At 43.0% G+C, this 22,307-nt stretch overlaps 1 protein-coding gene across 1 annotated transcript in view; it reads right to left on the reverse strand.

Annotated features, from left to right (window-relative positions):
* REL (REL proto-oncogene, NF-kB subunit) overlaps positions 1 to 21,337 on the reverse strand; it is a 30,336-nt gene extending 8,999 nt beyond the window's left edge. The window contains exons 1-4 of the mRNA XM_065630485.1: positions 21,216 to 21,337; positions 15,672 to 15,814; positions 12,382 to 12,530; positions 7,896 to 7,987 (exon numbers count right to left, since the gene is read on the reverse strand). Coding sequence (XP_065486557.1) covers positions 7,896 to 7,987; positions 12,382 to 12,530; positions 15,672 to 15,814; positions 21,216 to 21,222 — 391 coding nt within the window. The 5' untranslated portion in view covers positions 21,223 to 21,337. The remainder of the gene's footprint in view (positions 1 to 7,895; positions 7,988 to 12,381; positions 12,531 to 15,671; positions 15,815 to 21,215) is intronic.
* Positions 21,338 to 22,307: the final 970 nt, after the last annotated feature.

A 22,307-nucleotide genomic window follows, 5' to 3' on the forward strand; every position in this document is an offset into this window, starting at 1 on the left:
GAAAGGATCCATTTCCTTACATATTCTTCCCAGTTTAAAACGTTAATAGCATAACCCAAGCTCAGCATTTCAGTTTCGTTCATTTTTCCACTTATTTTTATTTCAAGACATAGGACCTAGGATATAATCACTGAACATTTCACATACTCGTAGCTTAACAGGTGATTCTGGGATCAGCAGCCCTCTCTGAATTCAAAGCTTTCCTTTAAGGCCTGACATTAACTATTATGTTGACATTCAATGAAAAACCGATTTAATTTCATTTATGTAGAAGTACTGGTAATTCAAATCATTTAAAGCAGCTCTCTTTTTTCCAAAAAGGTTCGAAGCAGCAGTCAGACACTCGCAATTCCCTACGGTGACCGTGTGCCAAGTCCACGGGTCACCACCTCTCGGCTTCACTCCTTCCCCTGCCCTTTCAAACGCCTCTTGGAAGAATAAAAGATGAAACGTGCCAGCGATAAGAAGCCAGGGGATCACCCGGTGCTGATTAGATTGCAACGCTCCGACCTTGGGCGTTTATCAGCGGGTCGGTCTCCACCCCGCCACGAGTGGGGTTCCACAGGGCCCACTTGAATGATTTATTCCTTTCACCTTCTGATGGTGTGAAATAATAAATGCACCCAGCTCAGAATATTTTCCACGGGCGTTTTTAGTCTTTCTTGTGGCCCGGATAGCTCAGTTTCTCCTGGTCTCTGCTGTAAAAATAAAACAAATCACCTTTCCCTTTTCAAAGTCCATGATCTGAGGTATTTCAAGACAAATACACCAGTGAGTACAAAACTAAGCGGCAATTACACATGTAACATCAGAAATGATGCTGCCATGGGGAGTTCTGCCACTGTATCACCAGATATGCCAAGTTCTATAATTTAAGGTGTTTCATTAATAATAACTTAATAAAAACAGGATCTTTGGGAAACAGGTTTGGCCCATACAGCTGTTCAGCCTCACACAGCTTTGGCAAGAAACAGAATTTCTGTGTCCAGCTCATTGTATTACAGCAATAAAAACCAACCGCTTCTAATTTGACTTTTCTTATAAATGATTTAATACCATTTAAAAAGATCTGTAGTTTGAAAGAGGAAGCGCTCAGTCAAGACTGATTCCTCTTGGACTATTTTTAACCGGATGAGAAGAACATAACAGAGCAAAAAAAAGGAGAACAAGACAGCTGCAACTCCAACTTGTGACGACACGATTAAAAATATAGAGAGGCTACATTCCATCCTTCCTGTAAATTTCAAACCATATTTCATTCCCGTCTAAAAGACAATCGTGCAAACAAAATAAAATGTTGTTATTTTTAACAGACATCTAATTCTGCTCCCTGTCGAGTCGATTTGAGAGTGGCCACTAACTTGAGCGGGTGCGGGCTGACACCTTCAGAATATTAAAAATAAACAAAATCGAGGCAGACAAACAGCCTGACTAATGCCCAGAGCGTGGCCGTACGGAGGATGCTCGTGTTAATTCACCGACTTCTGTAGGGAAGGACAACAGACGGGGTTAAACCTGACAAACCTGAATTTATTAAAGTTCAGAAAAGACTGGCGGAGAAGAGCAGCTGCTCCATCAACCCCTGCGAGCTCGGCGGTGAAACCGGTGACGTGACACACGTGGGGTTAAAAAAGCGCCGCAGGATGCGGCGTGTTGAGGGCAGATACGGTTAAAAAGGGCTCCAAGGCGACACACGAAGAAAAGGAAGAAGTGCTCTGTTTTTGGCAAGGGTTCAACTTCCTCCTCTGACTGCAGCACCACACCTTGTGTCTTCATATGAACCCAACCGAAAGGGCTGGAATCCAACCAACAATCTGCGTTTGTTTCTGTGACGGCCCAATCTAACAAAAAACTGGCCTTAACCCGGCAGAAATTCGTTTTCCGTAGTTGTCTATGCAAACAGGAGCACGTGAAGGAACGTTTGTAAGCGCAAGCGGAGCTTTCAAAAGTAACGCTTAGCAACTGAAACACAGGGAAATGAACGTATTATTCAAAATAAGTAAACATTTAAAAATAATTAAAATTCTAATTATGGGACAGGATGCAAAAAAAATACATCCATAAAAACACCGCCAGTGCAATGGAAAAAGAAAACTAACCCCACTCGCCAAGATTCTTGCAATAGGATTTAAAAAACGGTATCTAGATTTATAATCAAACCTGGGGAGTATTTATGAACTGTCCAACCTGAAAGGGGCTACAGTAACTAGTAAACTCCTTTCTTTATAAATCTGTTTACAACTCTTCTGAAAGAAACACTGATTCCCCAATTTAAAAAATAATTACCTTTGAAATAATTCTCTAACCCAATATCCACTATCACGGGAAGAGACTGATACAGTCCCAGCGCGGGCACAAGAACACGTTAAACCATCGATCCTTCCAAGCTGAGACAGCTGGTCTGAGCAGCCCCCGCGACGCAGGCCTGAGGTTTGGGTTGTCCCCATCTCAGAGGTTGGTGTCACCAAAGCCCAGAGGTGCCCCACTGGGTTTCTACTGAACGAGATAAATTCTGTAAAAGAAAATCAGAGACTTTCTGGGTCCAACCCACCAAAACGCAATTCCAACTTTGGGCACAAAATTGAAGACGCCGATAATATCAGGCCTCCTGTTTGCTTATTAATAATTTTTTTTTCTTTTTAATATTTTAACAGTCTTCAACATCCAGAAAGGCTAATAAAATACCACTGATCTGATGAAATTTCGGGGGGATTAAGGGCTCTGATGTTTACTCATGAGGTGATGCTACAGGGAAAGTGAAAGGTGTTTTTTTTTTCTGAGCACTGAAATGATGAAGTGTTTGGGCTTTTTTGACTGATAACACGATACCTGATTAAATAGCACCCTCCTCACACCCAGCCCTCCACCCAGCTTCGAGACCAATGATGTCAGAAACTTCTGGAGTGGGTGGAGTTGGAGGCACTTCAGCATCTAATCTTAACCTGCATGGAAACTTCCAGGGCAGATGATGTGGTGTGACACACTCGGCGAGGGCTGTGTGACAATACACCCAATTTACCCTGCAAAGGGACATCTTGTGACCTTTCCTTCCCACCGAGGGGCCACCCAAGCCCCGGCAGATCTCACACAAAGAGCATGACCTCCTGCAAAAAAAACCAAAACCACGGCACCAAGGTGACCGCTCAGGAACGCACAACGTTAATAATCACCGACGAGCTGCCTTTTACGCAGATGATGGTTTTTAATTTAGGGATATACGCTGGGAGCTGGGTTTCATTTAAGCGATGACACAGAAGGTGGTTTGCCTCAAGCGTTTTGCTCCTGGAGCACAAAGATACCCCCCTTTTAGCCCTCATACACCAGTTTAACCCAGCCTACGCCAGAGGTTTTGCTGGAAAAGGCCAGTTCTTGCTGGGAGGTAGAAGCTGGGAACAAGGGGAGGGAAAGACCGTGGCAGCGCTACGTTTCTTCTCCTGATGCACCCATGTTTATACCCCTGTGATGCATGAAGAGGGAAGTTACAATCAATTCTGCAGAAAAAAAAAAAAAAAAGAAACTTTTCCATGTACCTATAAACAGAACATGCATCAGCAACGCTCGGTTTTTAAAAAGCAAAAACTCAGGGGGTTGATTAGCGCAAATGACTGGAAAATTCAGATGCTAATCTACAGTCAATAAAAGGCCAAATGACTACGGTTACATGTCCCTCATGCATCTCCAGCACGTGGAAGTGGCATCACCTCTGTTTTACAGAAGGAAGCACAGGGAAGGCGAATGACCTGGCCCGATACAAAAGCCAAGGGAAGAACTGAAAATACAAATTAAAACTTTTGAAACTCAGTCCTTGTTTTGTCCAGACAACATTTCCCTGAATCTAGGTTCAAGTCCAATCTAAAAAAAAAAAAATAAGTAAAAATGGACCAGATTTAAGCCAACATTATCCAGCAGCACCTGTATGTTTCTAAGGCCTTTTTTAGCCGTTTCTGTTTATAGCACAAAAATAAGAAGTCAGCATTTTTTGTGCCTCTACTCGGTAATTTTCCTTTTCATTTTTAAACAACTTGCAAAGGGCCTGTCCTTTAGGTTAACATAAAAACTTCAGCATAAACAGCAAGAAGCATTTGCACGAGGAACAAAAGAACCAAGGGCTTTCCAAAGGTAAAACCTAAAGTCACGTTAGGATCAGGACACTCAGCTTTCCCCAAGTGGATTTGCTCCGCACCTCTTAAGTCTCGCTAAACAAAATTTTCAGCTTGAGAATTCAGTTGGGGGGGGTTTAAATACTTGTTTTAATTTAAAGACAGAGGTTTAAAGTTTCTTCCAACACCTAAGGGATTTGTTACAGAGGACTCCGATGCTTTCTGCTTTCAAACCAACTTGCTAAGAGCCTTCTTTTGGTTCATAATATTTTGATTACCGGCTCGATTAATCAGCGCCCCCCCCCTATAAAGCAGCACGTGGGGTGGAGAGGGGGGATCTGGGCGAATTTGGCCGACGTGGGTGAGTGGTGTCAGAAGAGAGGGGGGTCCTGGGGGCGGCGGGGGAAGCTGCGGGGACGGTGACGGTGCGCGGGGGCGGGAAGCGAGTGTCAGCGGCGTGGGGACGAGCCCCGGCGCGGGGCGGAGGCGTGGGGTGTCGTGGAGACTGTGACGAGCGCGAAGCCGCCGCGGGGTCAGCCGCTCGCGGGCGGAAAGGGGAAACAGCGAAAGGAAAGAACCGCGGAGGCAAACGGAGCAGAGCTGGTTGTGGGGCACAGGGGAGAGCCTAAAAATTAATTAAATGGCTCTTAGCAAGAGCGATTTCAAAGGGACGGGAACCTTAAGCATACGTCAAGCTCCAGGGAAAGCTTATTTATACTCTCTTGATAAATGGCCTGAAATTTGGCAATTCTCCGGGCTTCTCACTTTGAGACAAGTCCAGGGTTTTCCTGCTGTCACCCATTTGGCTAGAAGAACGTTAGTCCCCTGCAACGCTTTCCCAAGCACAGATTTTCCCCTAAATGTAAAGAACACTTTTAGGGCTTTTTCTCGTTGATAATTAACTCAAGCTGTTATTAACTCAATTGTTGTCTCTCTGTCAAGTCACACCCACCCACAAAAGCTCTTAACTGAAGACTGGCTCTTCTTTTAATTTGAGTTGGCTGTACATCAGACGGTCCACGGGAAGACAGGGACATGGCACAACTCAACAGCTACTAAAAGAAAACAAACACCCTCGAAAGCAGACATGGACCAGCTCCACTGGAGGAGTAACTCTGCTCCTCGGATGTTGTGCTACTTTTATCATCATCACGCCAAGGAGTCCCAGTTACCTGCACACCATTGCCCTGGTGTGCTCCAGAGTAAGAGACAAGCGATTTCTAGAATTGTTTAGCTTATTAAAGGATAAAAATAAATGGGATGCACCTTGTGAACGCAGCGGATCACGAACACGTCCAGGGAGGGTGTGGGAACGGCGACTCTCTCAGTAACACAAGAGGAGCAACCCGAGCACAAATCATCCCACTCGCATCCGAGTGAGCGCAGGCAATTTGTACAGGACGTACTGAACTCAACGAGTGATAAGTGCTGCCAGCTGACAGTGGGGAATTCACCGTGAAACAGCTTCGCAGGTAACGCTTGCAGGGCGACTCAGGTGCAGGCGGCACACAGCATGATCTTCCCACCGTCCAGGAGTTTGGAGTTAGACGTCAGTTGCTTTAACAGTACAGGCAAGAGTGCTGGAGAAAATTATCTTAAAAATAACATAAATCTTGACCAAGCAGTTTCCTACTGCTGCTGATTATGACCCTTATTCAGTATGTGACAATACTATGTGCTGGAAGGAGGGATGACCCCACCACAGAGTTTGTCTTTGGGCTCGCTCTATCTTTGCCATCCCAGTTGCCTGTAGCACTTGGGCTTCCCTGGAAGACAACGTCCCCTTTACACAAAGACGTTTGAAATGCAATGTCGTGGACCCACGCCTTGCTATTGCTTCATCCCTTACTGCCGAGACAAGTAATACATACGCTGACAGGCTGGAGGCATTTCGCATCTCTTTATAGGGTCAATACTGATCCTCTGCCCTGAAAGGAGACTGGGGACAGGGACTGCTTGTTCCAGAAGAAGGTGGGAAAGAACAAGAACAAAAAAACAACTCACAAACACCCTGAAGGCTAGTTTTCAGCTCCATGAAATTTCTTTTATGATGTTCATACAAGAAGTGAGTAACGCTAACTTGCAACCTGCTTAGAGGATGCACCTAACTCCGAAACTTTTCTAAAAAGAAAACTCAGATGCCTTTCTGAAGACAAATAAATAAAGCACAATGCAGGACGGATACAATACAGCCCGTGCAATCCTGGAGAACACAGTGATACTCTGCTGACCTTAAAAACCAAACTAAATCTCTACATAAAACTTTCAGTCTCATCAAGCAGCAAACATTGCCGTGACTGCTAATGAAACGGTGCTTTGATCAATTAAGTACACGTATCAAAATATTTCTGTCGCTACCCCTGTTTTATTAGACCTTGGTCCTTTTCTGGGCTCTACTTAGCACGGGACTAGGCTGGAGCCCAGTCTCAAGGCAGCTCTGCTTTTTGCTGACACATTAACAAGTGCCAAAAAGCGATTTTGCAGGCTGGGGATTGCCAGGGGCAGGTGCCACCTCAGTGTCACCGGTGTCACCCAAGCAAGGTTCTCCTCTGCTGCTGGGCAGCTGGAAACCAGCCCAGGACCCGACCTGACGCTGCCAAGCAAAACCTGCTGCAATCACCCCAAAATCATTAGGAAATTTGGAGTTATGTGCCAGCTCTTGTAAAAATCTACCATCAGATGATTTTAAAGATGTCTTCACCATCACAGCAGCGCTAGGAACAGAGCTAAACATGTGGTTGCTAAAGTTTCTTTGGTGATATAGAGGTACAGAACGGGATTTTATCAGGTTCTTTTACTGCACGACGTCAAGAGAAAATGACAAGAGGGCTGAACAGAAGATTTCCCCTTTTTTGTTTGAAATCAAGGGAGAACTGGCTAAGTCAAGGTAACATAATTAAAACACTGTTTAAATTGTGCTGATGGACTAAACCCACGTAAAAACAGATGCTGTTGTGTACACACATTACCAGAACCAGGATAATTGTTTCCATGGACCATTAGGGCCATCAGCCTGACTACAAACAGCTGCTCTAAAATTAATAAAAATTTCTAAAACATTTCTCATTTTGTAATAAGTTCAACATGCTTCTTTTTGTCCCAATTCAGGACAAAAGAAAAATATGTATTCCGAAGCTAGCCGGAAATGTAACTCTCACCTCTCTAAGAAGGGTCTTACCTGAATTCAGCCAGACTTCTGTGGACATTTTAAAAAAAAGTATTTGAAAAATCTCCAAGCTGTTGCCACACTTAAGCAAATACATAACTGTACTAATAATAATGCTTAGAAAATAGTTTGTGGGGTTTATACTTTTTATCTAATTCCCCCTAGTTGTGCCTGCATGCTGGAAGCGTTGGTCCCGCTCCAGTTGGCCTTAAATTTGCTGCTCTGTGCATTGAACTCAGCTGTGAGATTAATTGGTTTAGCAAGTTGATCTGAGGGGAAACCACTTCTTTGGTTTCTTTCTTGCAAGTTGGTTTTCCATCGGAGCAACTTGCCCACTGCGTAGCCACAGTGCCTCTGTAGCTGGTGTGAGTAAAGTGGTAGGAGCATGTGAGTAGGGATGGAGGGAAGGGCAGGACAATTCTTGGTGAGAGCAGCTGTCAGATAAAGTTTCCAGGGAAGTTTCTCTTAAAAAAAAAAAAAAAAAAAAAAAAAAAAAAAAAAAAAAAAAAAAAAAAAAAAAGAAGGAAAGGAGTTTTTGGGAAAAAATAAAGCTCACCACAAAAGCAAAGGCAGGAAAAACAAAAGCCCGCCACTCTGCAAAGTGAACCAGCCAGCTAAGTTCTACTCACCATTGAAAGGGTTAATCTTCTTTGAGATTCGTAAAGCAATTGATTCCTTCAGGTCTTTCTTCTTCACACACTGAATGCCCAAATTCTGAAAACTGAAGCATATGTGGCAGGATTTCAGCAACTAATGAAATCTTCAGTGTAGAATATTAAATAAATTATTTTATGTTGACCAGTGTGATAACATACAGTATAAGAAATGGGGAAAGAAAAGCTTATTTTGAGGATGTAAAAGATCTGAAAAACCAGGGATGACAGGTTTTCTAAAATAAGTAATAGAAGTAAAAAACACTAAAATAAAATTCTACAGAATTTCTTTATTAAGAATATATATTTCTATATTAAGGACTTAGTCCGCAGGAAGCCTATAGTGATTTAAAAGTTAAATACTCAATATAAAGTGACAATTGCTTTTGTTATCAATAAGCATTAGTTAAGGTTTTGCCCTCCTGTTTTTCTCAGGGAATGTAACTTTCAACCACTATTTTAAAGGGTTGTGTGGTGGTTTTTTTTTTTTTTGAAACCAGTACAAACAGGTTTTTAAATCTCCTGTAGTTATGGAAAAGTTCTGAAGAGCTGCAGCTCCTGCTGATTTGCATACGAGCGCAGGTCACCCCAACGCAGGAGGTGGGGGGAGTCCCGGCCGAGCTGACTCCTTCCCACATGGAAAAACCATGACATCATCAAAGCTGAGTGGATGTAAAGCAGGAAGCAAAAAAAAAAAAAAAAAAAAAAAAAAGAAGAAATAAATTAAAAAAAAAAAGCCATGTTTCATGCTGTTACAATAAGCTCAGAGGATGGGTCGTGCCAACAATCATCTTTCTCCAGAAGTACCAGCAATTTCCCTTCCTTTGAAACTCCCAACAAAAGTTCTGTGCTTTAGCTGTGTCTAAAAAATACACCTTAATGCACCTAAAGCTCCTGCCAGCACCCTCAGGAACAGTCCTGCATTTCCCTGCTCTGAACAACACTCTCCGGGCATGATGTTAAATTTAATTTTCTGTGCCCAATTCGTTCTGTTCTGAGGTTCCCAAACCCTCTGTGATCAGGTTGCACTCGCAGAACCTTTATCCACCGGAGGAACACACAAGCTTCCTTTTGAACCTGAACTTGAGACGGTGACAGAGAGGAAAATAAAACCCAGAAGCATCTCATCATTCACCAAAACACTTTGCCTTCATATTCTGGCTGCTGACATTCAAGATTTGCACTGTACCTTGATGAGCTGTACCTATTTTTATCTTTTCTTGTAGCTACTGCTTTATTTAGGGCTTGAACACAGCCCATGTTATTTTTTTTTTCCCCCAGAATACCCACTGTATTCCACAGATTGAGTCTGAAGCACACTTCAAGCTCATGAACAGGTCTGGTTCTGTATTATTTCCCAAAATCGCCATTCAGGCTCTCCAGCCATCCCGTATAAATTATCAAAAAAGGCCCATATACAGCACCGGTCTTGAAGAAAAGCTCTACCCAGCTAAGCAAGGACATCACTGCCCCTTTTAACCATCGCAAGCAAAGCTTCTCATGGGAAAAAACAAACAAACAAACAAACAGGCTTTTAAGCACCCTGTAATTCTCAGATTGTAAACATATAGCTAAACACGCGCTGTCCCAGTGAAAGTGTCTGTTTTTGCTCAACAGAGGGCCGGATCGGAGGAGAAACTGTTGAGAACCTCAGCAGGGCCGCGGGGTTTCACATCGAGGCGAGCTGACAGGAAGCCAGTGAGATAACGAGAAGAGAGAGGGAGAAGTAGGAAGAGAGACAAAAAAAAATGAAAGACACGAAGAAAAAAACCTATGATATCATCCATGTAGAGAGACAGCGAACTAGGAAGTAAAAATCTGAATATACAGGCAAGTCACACATGCTCCAACGTTCGTATTTTTGCCTCGATGTCTTGGCCAGGGAGGGCTCCGATCGAGTTTAGGCAGCGGTACAAAGATCATTAAACCACAGGCGGAACAAAACGTTTTGTTCAACCGGAACTGCAGGGGGAACTTTAAACAAGCAGAAAGCGGAGTAACTACTCAGAGCAGCCCCAAACCTGGGATTAATAATTCCACTTCTAAAAATTAAAAAAAAAATTTTTAAAAATAGATTTTTGCTCCATTTGGGATGATGAGCAAGAGCAAACAGCCAGAACTACTACCAAGAGAGGATATCTCCTGCTCACTAGTATTGTATGAGGCTTTTCTCCAACGTGGCCTCAAAGAGAAGAATGGGGAGACTGAGTCACCAGCCACAAAAAGGAAAATGACTTTAAACATCCAGATCCAATTACGGATCGTACTGTTCTTTCATCTTAAAGCGACCAATGATTTGTTAAAAAAAAAAAATTAAAATTAGTGTACCGATGCTGGAAACATTTCAAAGAGAATGTTTTGAGCCTCCTCACACCAGGATCTCCAATGTCAAGCTCAACTGGAGCTCAGAGATTTGCATTATCAGTTAAACAAAAGTAGCCCACTTGCTATTTTGTATTAAATTGAGAGGCTTATAACCTAACAATACGGAGAACTGATGGATACAGCAAACAATCATGAGTGCTTTAAATGAAAGAGAGACACAGCGTGATGTCCAAGAACAGGATTTGACGCACGCTTTAATGGAGACAAAACCAAAATTCGCAAATAATTTGCAGAGCATCCCAGTGCTTTTTGGCATTACACCCTGCAATGCAACGGCCTCTCTGCAGACTTGCCTTGCACTTACACACTCAACCCTTGTGCAACAAAATGCCAAGAGGAAAAACAATCATCAGTGTCTCCCCGTATCCGGTGAATGTCACATATAACCAGAAAAGGGGTGAAGCAATTTGGTTTCTTCTTTTTTTTTTTTTTTTTTTTAAATTGCTTTGGATCAGCAGGCACAGAGCTGAGCGCGGGAAGTGGGACGGGCTGGAGCGACAGACACCCTTTGACTTCGCGTGAGGAACCTTGATTTGAGAAGACAAAGGGGAAGCTGCTGAACGGACGGTCAGAGGAAGGTGCAAGGTCCTGGAACAGTTTAAGATACTCACAACTGCCTTTTAGACAAGGTTACTCGCAGGGAAGGCGACGGGACTGAGGTTACGACAATCAAGATGGGACATAAGCACCTGAAGGGACAGCCCTACCTTTCTAAAGAGGTATCACAATGGGGAAAAAATGAGGAGAATTACATTTACTAATCCTTTTCTACCATTTGCCAATTAGGACAGCATTGTGAACAGAGCTAAAAAACATAAACTAATAAAACCGTTAGCATCTGCAACAGCAAGACAAGACATTCAACACACCACGTGCCAGCTGAATCCATCTGCAGCATGTTCACGATCAGTCGAGCCTGCGCTGGATGTTAAAGCAGCTTCTCCACTGTTACAACAGTTTATTTCACCATCAGGCAATTGTCATCTTCAGACTGTGTGTCTTCAGTTCTCTCCTTTAAGAGTGTTCTACTGTCTAAATCCACGTGTGTGGAGTAATATCACTAACATCAACAGAATCCCATCAGCCTGAGAGCAGTGTGTAACAGCTAGTTATACGCTGAAATATTGACCTTATTTTCTTCCCAGCTCAGTTATGTTTACCCCGAAGCCTACTTGCAAATTTACTACATCACAAACAGTGAACCACAAGCAGTTTGTCAATTCTAAATTCCCCTCTCCAGCAATAATCACTCGGCTTTTGTTGTCAGTTTACTCTGCTTTTACTTCATTATGTAAGACTTGGTAAACTTAAAGGAAATACCATCAAATACAACTGTATTGCCGATATTCTTAATATCCCGCTGAATAGCACTGAGAAATGCATCTCGTACAGAGCCTGAATTTTTCCTTACTACATCCATAAGTAAATCCTTGCTCGGTATCCTTGCTCTACAGAGCTGGGCCTGAGCAGAATCTGGATTTTTACTCAAAAAAACCCCCCAACCTAAACAAATAGCAACAACAGTGACAGCTACCAACACGTTTTGAGGTGCGTCACAGCCATTATCTTCTCGATGATGTGACACTCAGCCAGTACAAACTTTCTCCACCGCTTTCCAGAAAGTCCAAATAGAATTCCCAGGGAAGACGTGAACTTCCCTAAATCTCTCATCACCGTGACGTACTAATTCTAAGGTTGTTGTTACCCATTCTATTACTCATCAGTTTCACATGTAGGAGAGAGTCACACTCAAGAGTAAGAAGGGTTACTGAACGAGACTAAAAAAAGGAAACAAGGGGGAGAAAGGAAAAGGAGATGGACACTGGGAGAACGAAAATTAAAAAAAAAAAAAAAAGGGAGAAAAGGGTGATCAGAAAAGGACCAAAGATGAGTGTGTGAAGTATTGAAAAAGACGAAAATACTTCTAAGAGAAGTTGGCCTCTCTCTGAGATGGATTAGCAAACCTCAAAGGCAGCATACTAATTGCCCTTTTAGTCACTATTCAGAGTTTTAAAACATAAGATTAGCAAATCACTTGCATAATTAATCAAACTCCCAAGCAACGCCCATTACTCACGACAGGACTCGCCGTTCTGGCCCAAACTCGGCTTCGTAGTAGCCATCTCTGCAGTCTTTGCCAACCAGATCGTGAGGGTGCGGCTTGTAGGGTTCATTCTTCGTCACCAATGTCGTTCTGATTTTGACTTTTCCAAAATAGTTCAGAATCTACAAAAAATGTGGGATATTTTCTAGATTTTAGATACCAGAGCTAGTAAACTCCCCACACGTTAACTGAAAATGTATTTAACCCTAAAATGCTCTCTGGAAGAAATACCACAGCTAAGAAAATGCCATTATTGTTTCATAAAAGCCAGGACAATTCAGAAGTTTTGTTCATTCCATTTCAGTTCTGTTCATTTCACGCTAAAAATACAAACAAACCAACCAACCCAAAAAAACCCAGCTCTTTGGCACAACATGTGAAAAGTGAATTTTTTTCCAAAAGTGTATCTCATCTATTTCAGAAAGTCAAACGATATACTTCACCTGCTAGTTTTGCCAAAGGAGCTGGTTATTTGTCCCAATAAAATTTTGTCAGTGCCAGTATTTCACATTCAATCCGTTCAGTTCTCTTAAATTACCCTCCTGCCAGAACAGGAAGGAAGTCTGAATGGCTCTAAAGCATCTTTTTTGTTTGTTTTTGTTTTGAGGCTGGAGATCTATTGCTTCACCATCTTACCAGTTGAATTCATCCCTGTGCAAAAGGGCAGGGGTAATACAGAAGCTTAGACCTAAAACAGCTCGTAATGTTGTGAGACTGAATGTTAACAGGACGTATTTCATCACAATGGAAGACGCAAAACTCTATGTAGGTGACCACATACAAATGCATATTGAAGGATGGGTCTAGCTCCGAAGATCTTGGGATAAAAACTCCTAAAGCCTCAGGGATAAGGATGTTACCTCTGCATGGAACGCTAAGCAGTGAAAGAGGATCTTAACAGATACAGCATGACATAATCCTCTAGGAAGTCTTTAATTAATTCTCAGATGTATATTCAATCTTATATCCAAGAGGGGCACTAACCCTTCATAGAAATCACCAGCCTAATTCAACGCAGGTTTCTCAGTTGCATAAAAGTCTTTCCTTATGCTGACGGCTACCAGTGAAGTCACCAAGGGTTGTGTGGGTGAGTGAAAAAAAAAAAAAAGAAAAACAGTTTGGCCTAAATTGTTTGAAGTGTAACAACTTGAAAGCAAATACTCGCTCAGGCACACAATTGTGCAGAGGCGACCTCTCCTCCTCCACTTCCCCTGCCCTGGAACCAAATGTTCCTCTCCTCCTTCAAGCCCTTTCTCTCTTTCCTCCTGAGACTTCAAGAACCCATCATAGATCTTCTTCAGCTGAGACCTCAAACCTTTGACTTCACCCGTCGTCTTCTAGCTTCCATCATCTGGTAGCTTCTTCAGCCTCCAATTTGGCTCCTTTCTTGGCCTTCATATAAGCCACTGTTAGTTTTTGCCCTTAAAATAAAACCTCCACTTTTCCTTCACCTTCTCCAACTATTACATCATTTCTCCCTCATTTCACACCCCATCTCTTGAACTGGAAGCCTGAGCTAGCCACTTCTGATTCTCCAGTTCCTCCTTGATGTTCTTCAGCATAACCACACCACAAAATATAATCTCTTCCTGGCCCCTCTGTTCTCATCCTCATTGATGTTTCCACCTCTAGAGGGGACTCCCCTAGTAGCTCATCAGCACTAAAGCCTCCTACGGGCTTCAGGGAGGCAGGAATTCACCTAGAAATCACCTGCTATCGTTAACAATCAGCTCTGTCATCAACAGTCACCTTTAAAAAAAGAACAAACTACGGCCAGGATGGGTCACCTACTGTATCCCGTCTTCCCTTTGCGTTCTGGCTGGCCTTCACGTGCAGCACAGCCCAGAATAAAAGGAATCAAAGCCTTATACTGTCTGTTTAACTTCTGCCCTGACACAGCCTTAGGCTGAGAGTTTGAAAGGATTTACTCTTGCCAGTAGCCTACGTAGTTCCTTGTTCAACTGGTAAGTGCTGCGGAAAAAAAAAAAAAAAAAAAAAAGTCTGGCAAGATCTCTATTTCCTGCATTCCTTAACCAAATCTGGCACAGTGATAGTCAAGGGGAGGACCTTGTTTGCTTCTTCCCTCAGTAATTCTGGCTTTAGGGCTAGACCAGCTTCCAAAGGTGCTTTATGTAGCAGAGGCTCACTCTGCCGCTCAACACGACTGCCAACGTTACCTTTCTCAGACTCTCCCTCTTCTTATACAACTTTTATGCCTTAGCCTAAAACATCGCATATTATTCAGATTTCACATCCTCTGTATCTCTTCTTTTTCTGCTGTGATTCCAGAGACTCTGTCTTTAGCTCTGCTTTTTTTTTTTTTAATACTTGCACACACTGCAAACACAGATACACATCTTCTGCTCCTGGGCACTGTGATGCACTGCAAGATGGCAAGTACTTCTAACTTCCCATTTATATTTGAGCTTTCTCTTCTAATCTCACCTCCGAAAGATTTTTTCCAAATTGAAAGAGATTAAGGAAACTTTAGCAACTTAAACTTCAAATAGGAGAGACATTCCTTTGTCCCACATATGAAAGCTACTGCCAAAGCACTTCCATCCCACCTCTACCATTTGTATCTTTGTCCCTGCTTTGATCGGAGCTGCTAGGGCTGCCCCGAATCCCTTCATTCTGGGATTCCCAACCTATCCATAATGCAACCACCCAACTTGGCTTCATTGCAGGTGCTCTGACCACATAATTCCCCTTTCTCAGCTCATTTTTAAATTCTGTATCCCCTTCTGACTTCACGTACTTCATGGTAGTTTCTTTTGCAGAGCCTAATCACCAAATCACTGGCTGCAAATCACTTTCTGACTTGGCTCACCTGTACACAGTTGCGCCCAGCAGCTTTTCAAATTTTGTACACAAACTCCTTCAGAGCTCTTCCAAAATTCATACTGCAGTCCAAACAGTAAAAACAAACCTAAGTCGCATAACTAAGAAAGCAGAACAAATGTGCATACAGAAAAAGCTAATAATGAATGGTTCCCAGACAATGAGTAACTTCACTGAGTGCCCTCTCTACTAGCACTTGTTAACTACCTCTACACCTTCTTGTAAATTTGAACAAAATCTTTAATGACTAGGAGCAAGGAACTCTTTTTTCCACTCTGTTGCAACTGCATTTGCATGTCAAGGAAAGAATAACAGAACATGAAATTAAAAAAGTATTTTATTTACTGCACCGAGTCCAAGGCATGGCTACACCACACTGTTAATGTGGGCAATAGTAATTCATGGATAAAAGCAATATTTACCTGTATGGAAGGGAACGTCTTATTGTTTTCAGTGCTGTGTTCTCCTGGAATGCTGCCTGCTGATCTTCCCTCACATTTGTATCTGAAACGCATCCCCCTCTGCCTGGGTTGTTCAAATATTTCAATGTAGGGCTCAGGGCCACCTTAAAACCAAAACATGTTAAATATTAGCATGCAGTAGAGCTTAAAAAGCAGCAGTAGATGTAAGGATTAGACGATCTAGACTCTTTGATTGGTATTACCATCTTTCCACTTGGTCTGCCTTCTCAGGCAATCCACTCTTCATGTACATGCACACATTGAAGGTGGGTGGCAAGGGGAGAGAACAGATTTTAAATGAAGCCTCAGGAATCAGTGCCATCCAACTAATGAGCCAAGGGTGCTCTCCCCTCCACCTCACCTACAATTTAACCTCTTTTAGCTATTAAGAGAGCATGTGTCTGATGAAAGAGGATTTTACACAACAGGAAACAAATCATTTTTTTGCGGGAAAGGTTGATATTCTAAAGATAATACGCTTTTAGGAATGGTTGTCCTCTCAAAATACAGGTACTGTCAATACTATGATCTCTTAAATGTCCTCTGAAAGTGAAGATGTTTCCTCAGAATTTATTGATTTAGTTCCTCTTATAGTGAAGCAGCAACTATGCAAATTATGAAAAAAACTCAGCCCTACTGGGTTAAATATTTATCACTGTGGGCTCAGAAAATACCCAGTTGTTGGTATTGAACTCTCCATCTTGAGCTGCCCACCTCCCACAGGACCAGCTTCTAGTTACAGTATCACCCCAGACAACAAAACCTCAGTAGAAACTATTAGGCAGCTGTCAAAAAAGGAGGTTTTCAGGAAACATGAGTGATAGACAAGAATAAGAGACAGCAGAACTCCTAAATGGAGGGGGTTAGAAAGACATTAACTTCGCAAGAGTGTAAGTACTGCTCAAGTGATGTTTTATTGCCAGAGAGTAACAAGTTGTTTAATATATCTCACTGAGAACATCAAACAGGATAGTCAATCAGTGACAACAGTGGGATGGCATGTGAAAAACAAATAACAGAGGGTAAGTAAATATTGTAGATGTTGAATCATCATGGTGTTGCATGATCAGAAGAACATAGCTTATGGAAATGTCTGCTGAGCTCTCTGTCATCTTCATATAATAGCATCCTCCTCGAGCGAGGCTGAGCATCACAAACAAGCATGACGGGCAGCATGCTGTGGCATAGCACTGAAAAAAGTGTTTGGATTTCAACATAATAAACAAAATAGTTATTAAATATATTGAAAGCGCTAAAGGGGTAAAAGATCCCCTACTTCCTTTTGTCCAAGCTCTAGACAGCCTAAGGTCCATAGCATATAATTTGGGCAAAGAGGTGGATTCCAATTTGAACTCCATAATAGAAGTTTCTCTTTTGTTGGCCCTGCAATGACTTGGGTACAGCCTGCCAACACAAAGCTTTAACTTTATGCCTGGGATTTGTTGATGGCAAAACATATTCAGTGCTGCAGCAATTCATCCTCAAAGCAGGAAAAGATTATAACCTAAATGATGAAGTAATTAAGAGAAGGGATGGAAAGAAGTGCATCTCTGAGATGTCTGTTGGAATCATCTTCAACAAAACGTGCCTTTTCAAAACCTGACTGCCATTTAAAAAGGCACAACACATTTCAACTCCAGGCTACATTTGCTGCCAAACATTTGAGAACTATGGTTTAGGTATATTCTCTATATTCCTTTCTAACAATTTATCAAAATGCAGTATTCTAAACCAATCACCTCCCATCAAGCAGATTTTAAATAATTTTCCGAAAATAGTCCGTGAGCTGTCATGTTAAATAGGCATTAACCACTACTCTAGGTCCAGTTACTTACAAGGATGGTCCCTTTTCTAAATACTTGCCAGATCTCACCCAACCCTCCTTTAGGTAAGCTTTGCATATTTTCTCTTTCTGGAAAATAAACAAATCCAGCAAAAGGGAGGGGAGACAGATATTGATAACAAAAAAGCCTAGAAATAACGTAAAGCTGGTTTCAAAGAGAACGCAGAGGCCTGAGCTGCTCACAAAGCCAAGCCCGCACACCAGCATATGGCTACTCAACTTTCACATTTAAATTCACTTACATTGTTGTATTTACCAGCCCAGTGGACTGGACAACAGATGACTTCTGCCAGCAGTAATGAGCTGCAGATCGGTCAGCCTCCCATTGCCATCATGCAATTGAGTAGAGAAAAAAACCTCACCTTTCCATTCCAACGTAACACAGCATGCCACAAACACCCGCACGTACCCATATACTAAATTAAAACTCTATTTTAGAAGCTATAATGACAAAATTGCAGCAAAGTGCCTACTAATCATCTCACTTCGGAGGTGCACACGCTTACATAGGTGCTAACCAGACGCACAGGACACCCATGTACATTACGTATGTCAAAACCAGCCAGAGCGTTGCTGTTCGAAACTACTATAGAACACAATAACTTCAAGTCTTGAACTCTCTCTGCTTTAACCAATAATTTCCCTTCACGCTCTATTAACACTTGCTCAGGAGGATTTTTTTCTCACCTATTAAGAGCACTTTATTTTAAAACTCTGCGCTCAGTGATCTTTACAGGGCTGCGGCCGAAACAAGTGTCATTGAAGGCAAAGCCGCTGCTTAACAGCAGGTGTGTTTGTGGGAAAGTAAAGCTCAATGACGCGGCTGCCTCCAGAGATTAAACATTAAACTTCATTTTATCTCACTTCTCTCTCACTCTATTTAAGAATCACGTTATCATCTCTACCCCGATTATCGATGCCATCGTGTATTGTGTAGAGAGGAAACACATAAAAGTGTTTTGTGCGAACTAAAGGTATTATCAGCGCTCTGCAGTGAAGTGGGGGGCTGTTAAGTGTTCCTCATTTCTGTAAACCTGCAACACGCTTCGAAGCGGCCGGGCTTAACCATTTCCCAATCTGCTCTCACACAGAGGTCTGTTGGCTCCCACACGGTCGCTAACGACCTGTCCTCATCAGGTCACGCTGTGTTTGTCAAACAAATACGAGTTGCAGCAAAACACAGACTCTCTTTCGCTAATTCTGGAAGAGAAATGCACAGCTACTTGTATTACCTACCTGCCCACAACTACTCAGAGAAGCATCTGAAATGGAAGAAAGGCAAAAAATGTAGCTAATCCTTCATCTAAGTGCTTAAGAGTCTAATTTGCATTTGTAATTGGTTATAATTGCCTATACACTGCTACCGATAGCATTACACTACAGCAATACATTACACTACAGATTACAACCTGCCTCTTGTTCTTTTTGTTATAAAATTGTTTATTCCCCCCATGCCCTGAATAATGCACTAATTTAAAAGATAACACAGTAGATCGAGTGTCCTAACTACAAATGCAAAAAAAGCAGTAACAGTCCAAGAGTTCAGGCACCTTATACTCATTCAAGAACTGAAGGTTAGTTTATTTTAAGCAGGTTTGGGTAATACAAAAAGGAACAAAAGGACAACCCCAAACAACACCTCCATCAGACCTCTCCACGATGAGAAATCTGGGCCGGTTCAAAGTTAAACATGGTCTGTGCCATCAGGGGAGGAAGTGCGACACGCTGTCACCGAGCAAAGTGACAACGGGATCAAGGGTTTGACAACCGGATCAAGGGTCTGACAAGGGTTTGTACATTATGCCGTGTCCCTTTGCCCGAGGGAAGGGGGCTCTGGAGGGACTACACAAGTTGCAATTTTCTTGCTCAACTGGGAGCACCCTGTGAACAGACTCGCCAGCAACATCTGCATGTGAAAGCGAAGCAGCTGTGGGGCTTTGTGGAAGATGTGAAAGTATCACCGAAACCCTCCGACCCCAGACACAGATGGGAGAAGCGCTGCCCTTCCACCTGGACGTCACTGCTGACCCTACATCCTCCGCAGCAATCGCTGCTTCTGAAAAGCCAGAGCAAACATCTACACGCTTAAAACCTCCTGCAACACCTCAGGCAAGACAGACTACGGTGGAAGATTTGTTACATAGCACATTCTAGCTCCGTCTAAAATAATCAAAAGCATAAATTCTCAATTTAGAAAGAGTAATCTACCTAGGACTCCATAAACTGTACAGATTCTAACAGGGAGACAAAACGGCTCATGAACTTCCTCTTTACTATCATATTACATTACAGAACAGTAACCAGAAGAGGAAAAAAAAAAAAAGCAACTACAAAAGCTAGCTAGTACCAGGAAGTTATGAACTTCCCCTACTGAAAAATTCCTTATCTGGTTCCTAATTACACTGAAAATACATTAAGACATGAAAAAGAAGAAAAAAAAAAAGGTGCTGTCTCCTGCTTCAGTTTTGTCACTCTAAAATACATAACATTTAAACAACACCTTTGTACAAATCCAGTTGCTTTCTCTCTCTGTTGATAGCACACACATATTTAGCAGGAGTAAAGTTCACACTTTGCTAAGTGGGAACAGAACACACACACCTAAGTTTTGACGCTGGAAAGCATCTTTCCCTGTAAATGCTGTTCTAATTAACACTGCCAAGTCTGAAGTTTTGGGATTTTTTTTTTAAACCCTAAGAAAGATACCAGAGAGATGCCTTCTGAAAGGATGACAAATTCAATTTAATTTAGCCTAAAGAAACTTAATTGTGCCTTTTTTTTTTTTGCTGTAATTACTCAATGCATGACCCCTTATCTACATTACTTTGCATTTATACCATCTCTGTTTCTTATTAATTTGCATTCTCACAGGCAAGTTCCTGTGTGAGGAGGATCCTGCCAAGCATCACAGTCTTTGGCCTGTTGATGTCTCCTGCCCAGATACAAGACCCATGTGCTTATTTAACACCCAGACATTTTAATGACACAATTTTCAGGCTTAAAAGATCCAGGTGTTTAAAAGACATGTAGATGAGGTTCTTAGGGACACAGTTTAGAGGTGGCCTTGACAGTGTTAGATTAACGGTTGGACTCAATCTTAAAAGTCTTTTCCAACCAAAAGGATTCTATGATTTTATAACAGTCTTGTTGCAACCAACCTGAACAACCCCATGATGTTTCTTCATTAACTTCCTCCATAAGCCTACTTGACAAGCTACACAGATACAGATTTAATATCGCAAGCAGATGCCGGGATGACAGGGTAGGGGCACTGTCACCCTTTTTCGCGTTGTTACTCACCTCTCCCTGCCTATGGGCTGAAGCCAACATGGAGACAGAATCATAAAGTCATTTTGCTCAAAACAGACCCCAGGATCACCGAGCCCATTAACCTCACCAGGAGATGGTGGCAGATGGCGAAATGGTGGCAGAGGCGCCGCAAACCCACCCTCCCTCCCAGCGCAAAAATACGAACCAGCCGACACTTGGCTTTTCCCCTAAACCAGCAGCCGCTTCTTCGGCACCGCGGTTTGAGTAACACCAGGAGCAGGAAGGGCGGAGGGGACCCCGGTTTCCCGCGGGGCACCGGCAGAAGCGGAGCCGCTCCCCGGCCCCCCAAAGCCCTTCCCTGTGCCGTCCCCCCGCCCCGTCCCCCCGCTCACCGGCCATGCTGACAGCTCCGCGCCGCCGCTCCGGCGCTCCCCGCCCGGGCCCCGCACACTTCGGACGGACGGACAGACAGACAGACGAATACTGGCTCGGAGGGACGGCCGGGTCCGACTCCCTCCCCTCCCGCCCCGGCTGGTTGCGCTGCCGCGCCCCAGGGCCGCCCTTTTCAGGGGGAATTTCCCGGCGGGCGGACGTGCGCGGTGCCGCCCCCCGCCCCGGCCGCGCCGCCCGCCCCCGGGCCCGCCCGCACCGGAGCCTCGGCACAAATATCACCCTCCCCCCGCCCCGCTTTATCTCCGCGGGATGGGGCCTGGTGGGCACACGCTGCCGGTATTAACACAAAACTCCATGTAGTGGTGTGTTAATAACAGTGAAGTTGAGGAAAACTCATCAGCAACAAGCGGGTTAAATCACGGCACGTCACTTAAAACCCTCCCAGAGTTTTCATAGCATGTGAATTGCAGCGGGGAGCTTGGACCCGACACAGAAACATCAAGGAAAAGGGGGGAGGACACTGTGGGAACAGCCCCACAGCCCCAAATATAGGTGGGGTGGAGGAGTCAATCAGGAACAAGCAAACCTAGGGGATTAAAAACACCTGTAAAGAGGGGAACGCAAAGGAACAGCAAACGCGCACACGGCTGTGGTACAGGCTGTATTGAGCTAGCAATGATTTTAAATTTTAAAAAATTTTTAAAATTTTTTTAATTTTTTTTTTTGGTCTTAAATCTTTACCATCACATGTAAAAATTCAGTTAAATGAGTTGGTATTCTTGAAAACAACACATTAATAAAATAACAAGAAAAGCCTCAAAGAGAGCTCAAAGTACATAACTGCTTAGGTTTTTTTTCGTTTTTCTCACTATCCTTTCTTAAAGCAGAGGTTATTGGGATGTATAGAAATGAACCACAGAAGAAAATGCTGTTCTTTAATCTGCAAATCCATACACTAACCCAGGTCATTAAGCAGAAGAGACTGTCCAATGCTTGTTATTCTTCCTGCTCTGGGGCCCATCTCAACAGGACTTTCCTTTATAACCTTAATTTTGTCCAACTGTCACCACTAATGGTTCTATAATATTTCC

This window comes from Caloenas nicobarica, chromosome 3 (assembly GCF_036013445.1).
Source record: "Caloenas nicobarica isolate bCalNic1 chromosome 3, bCalNic1.hap1, whole genome shotgun sequence".
NCBI lineage: Eukaryota > Metazoa > Chordata > Aves > Columbiformes > Columbidae > Caloenas > Caloenas nicobarica.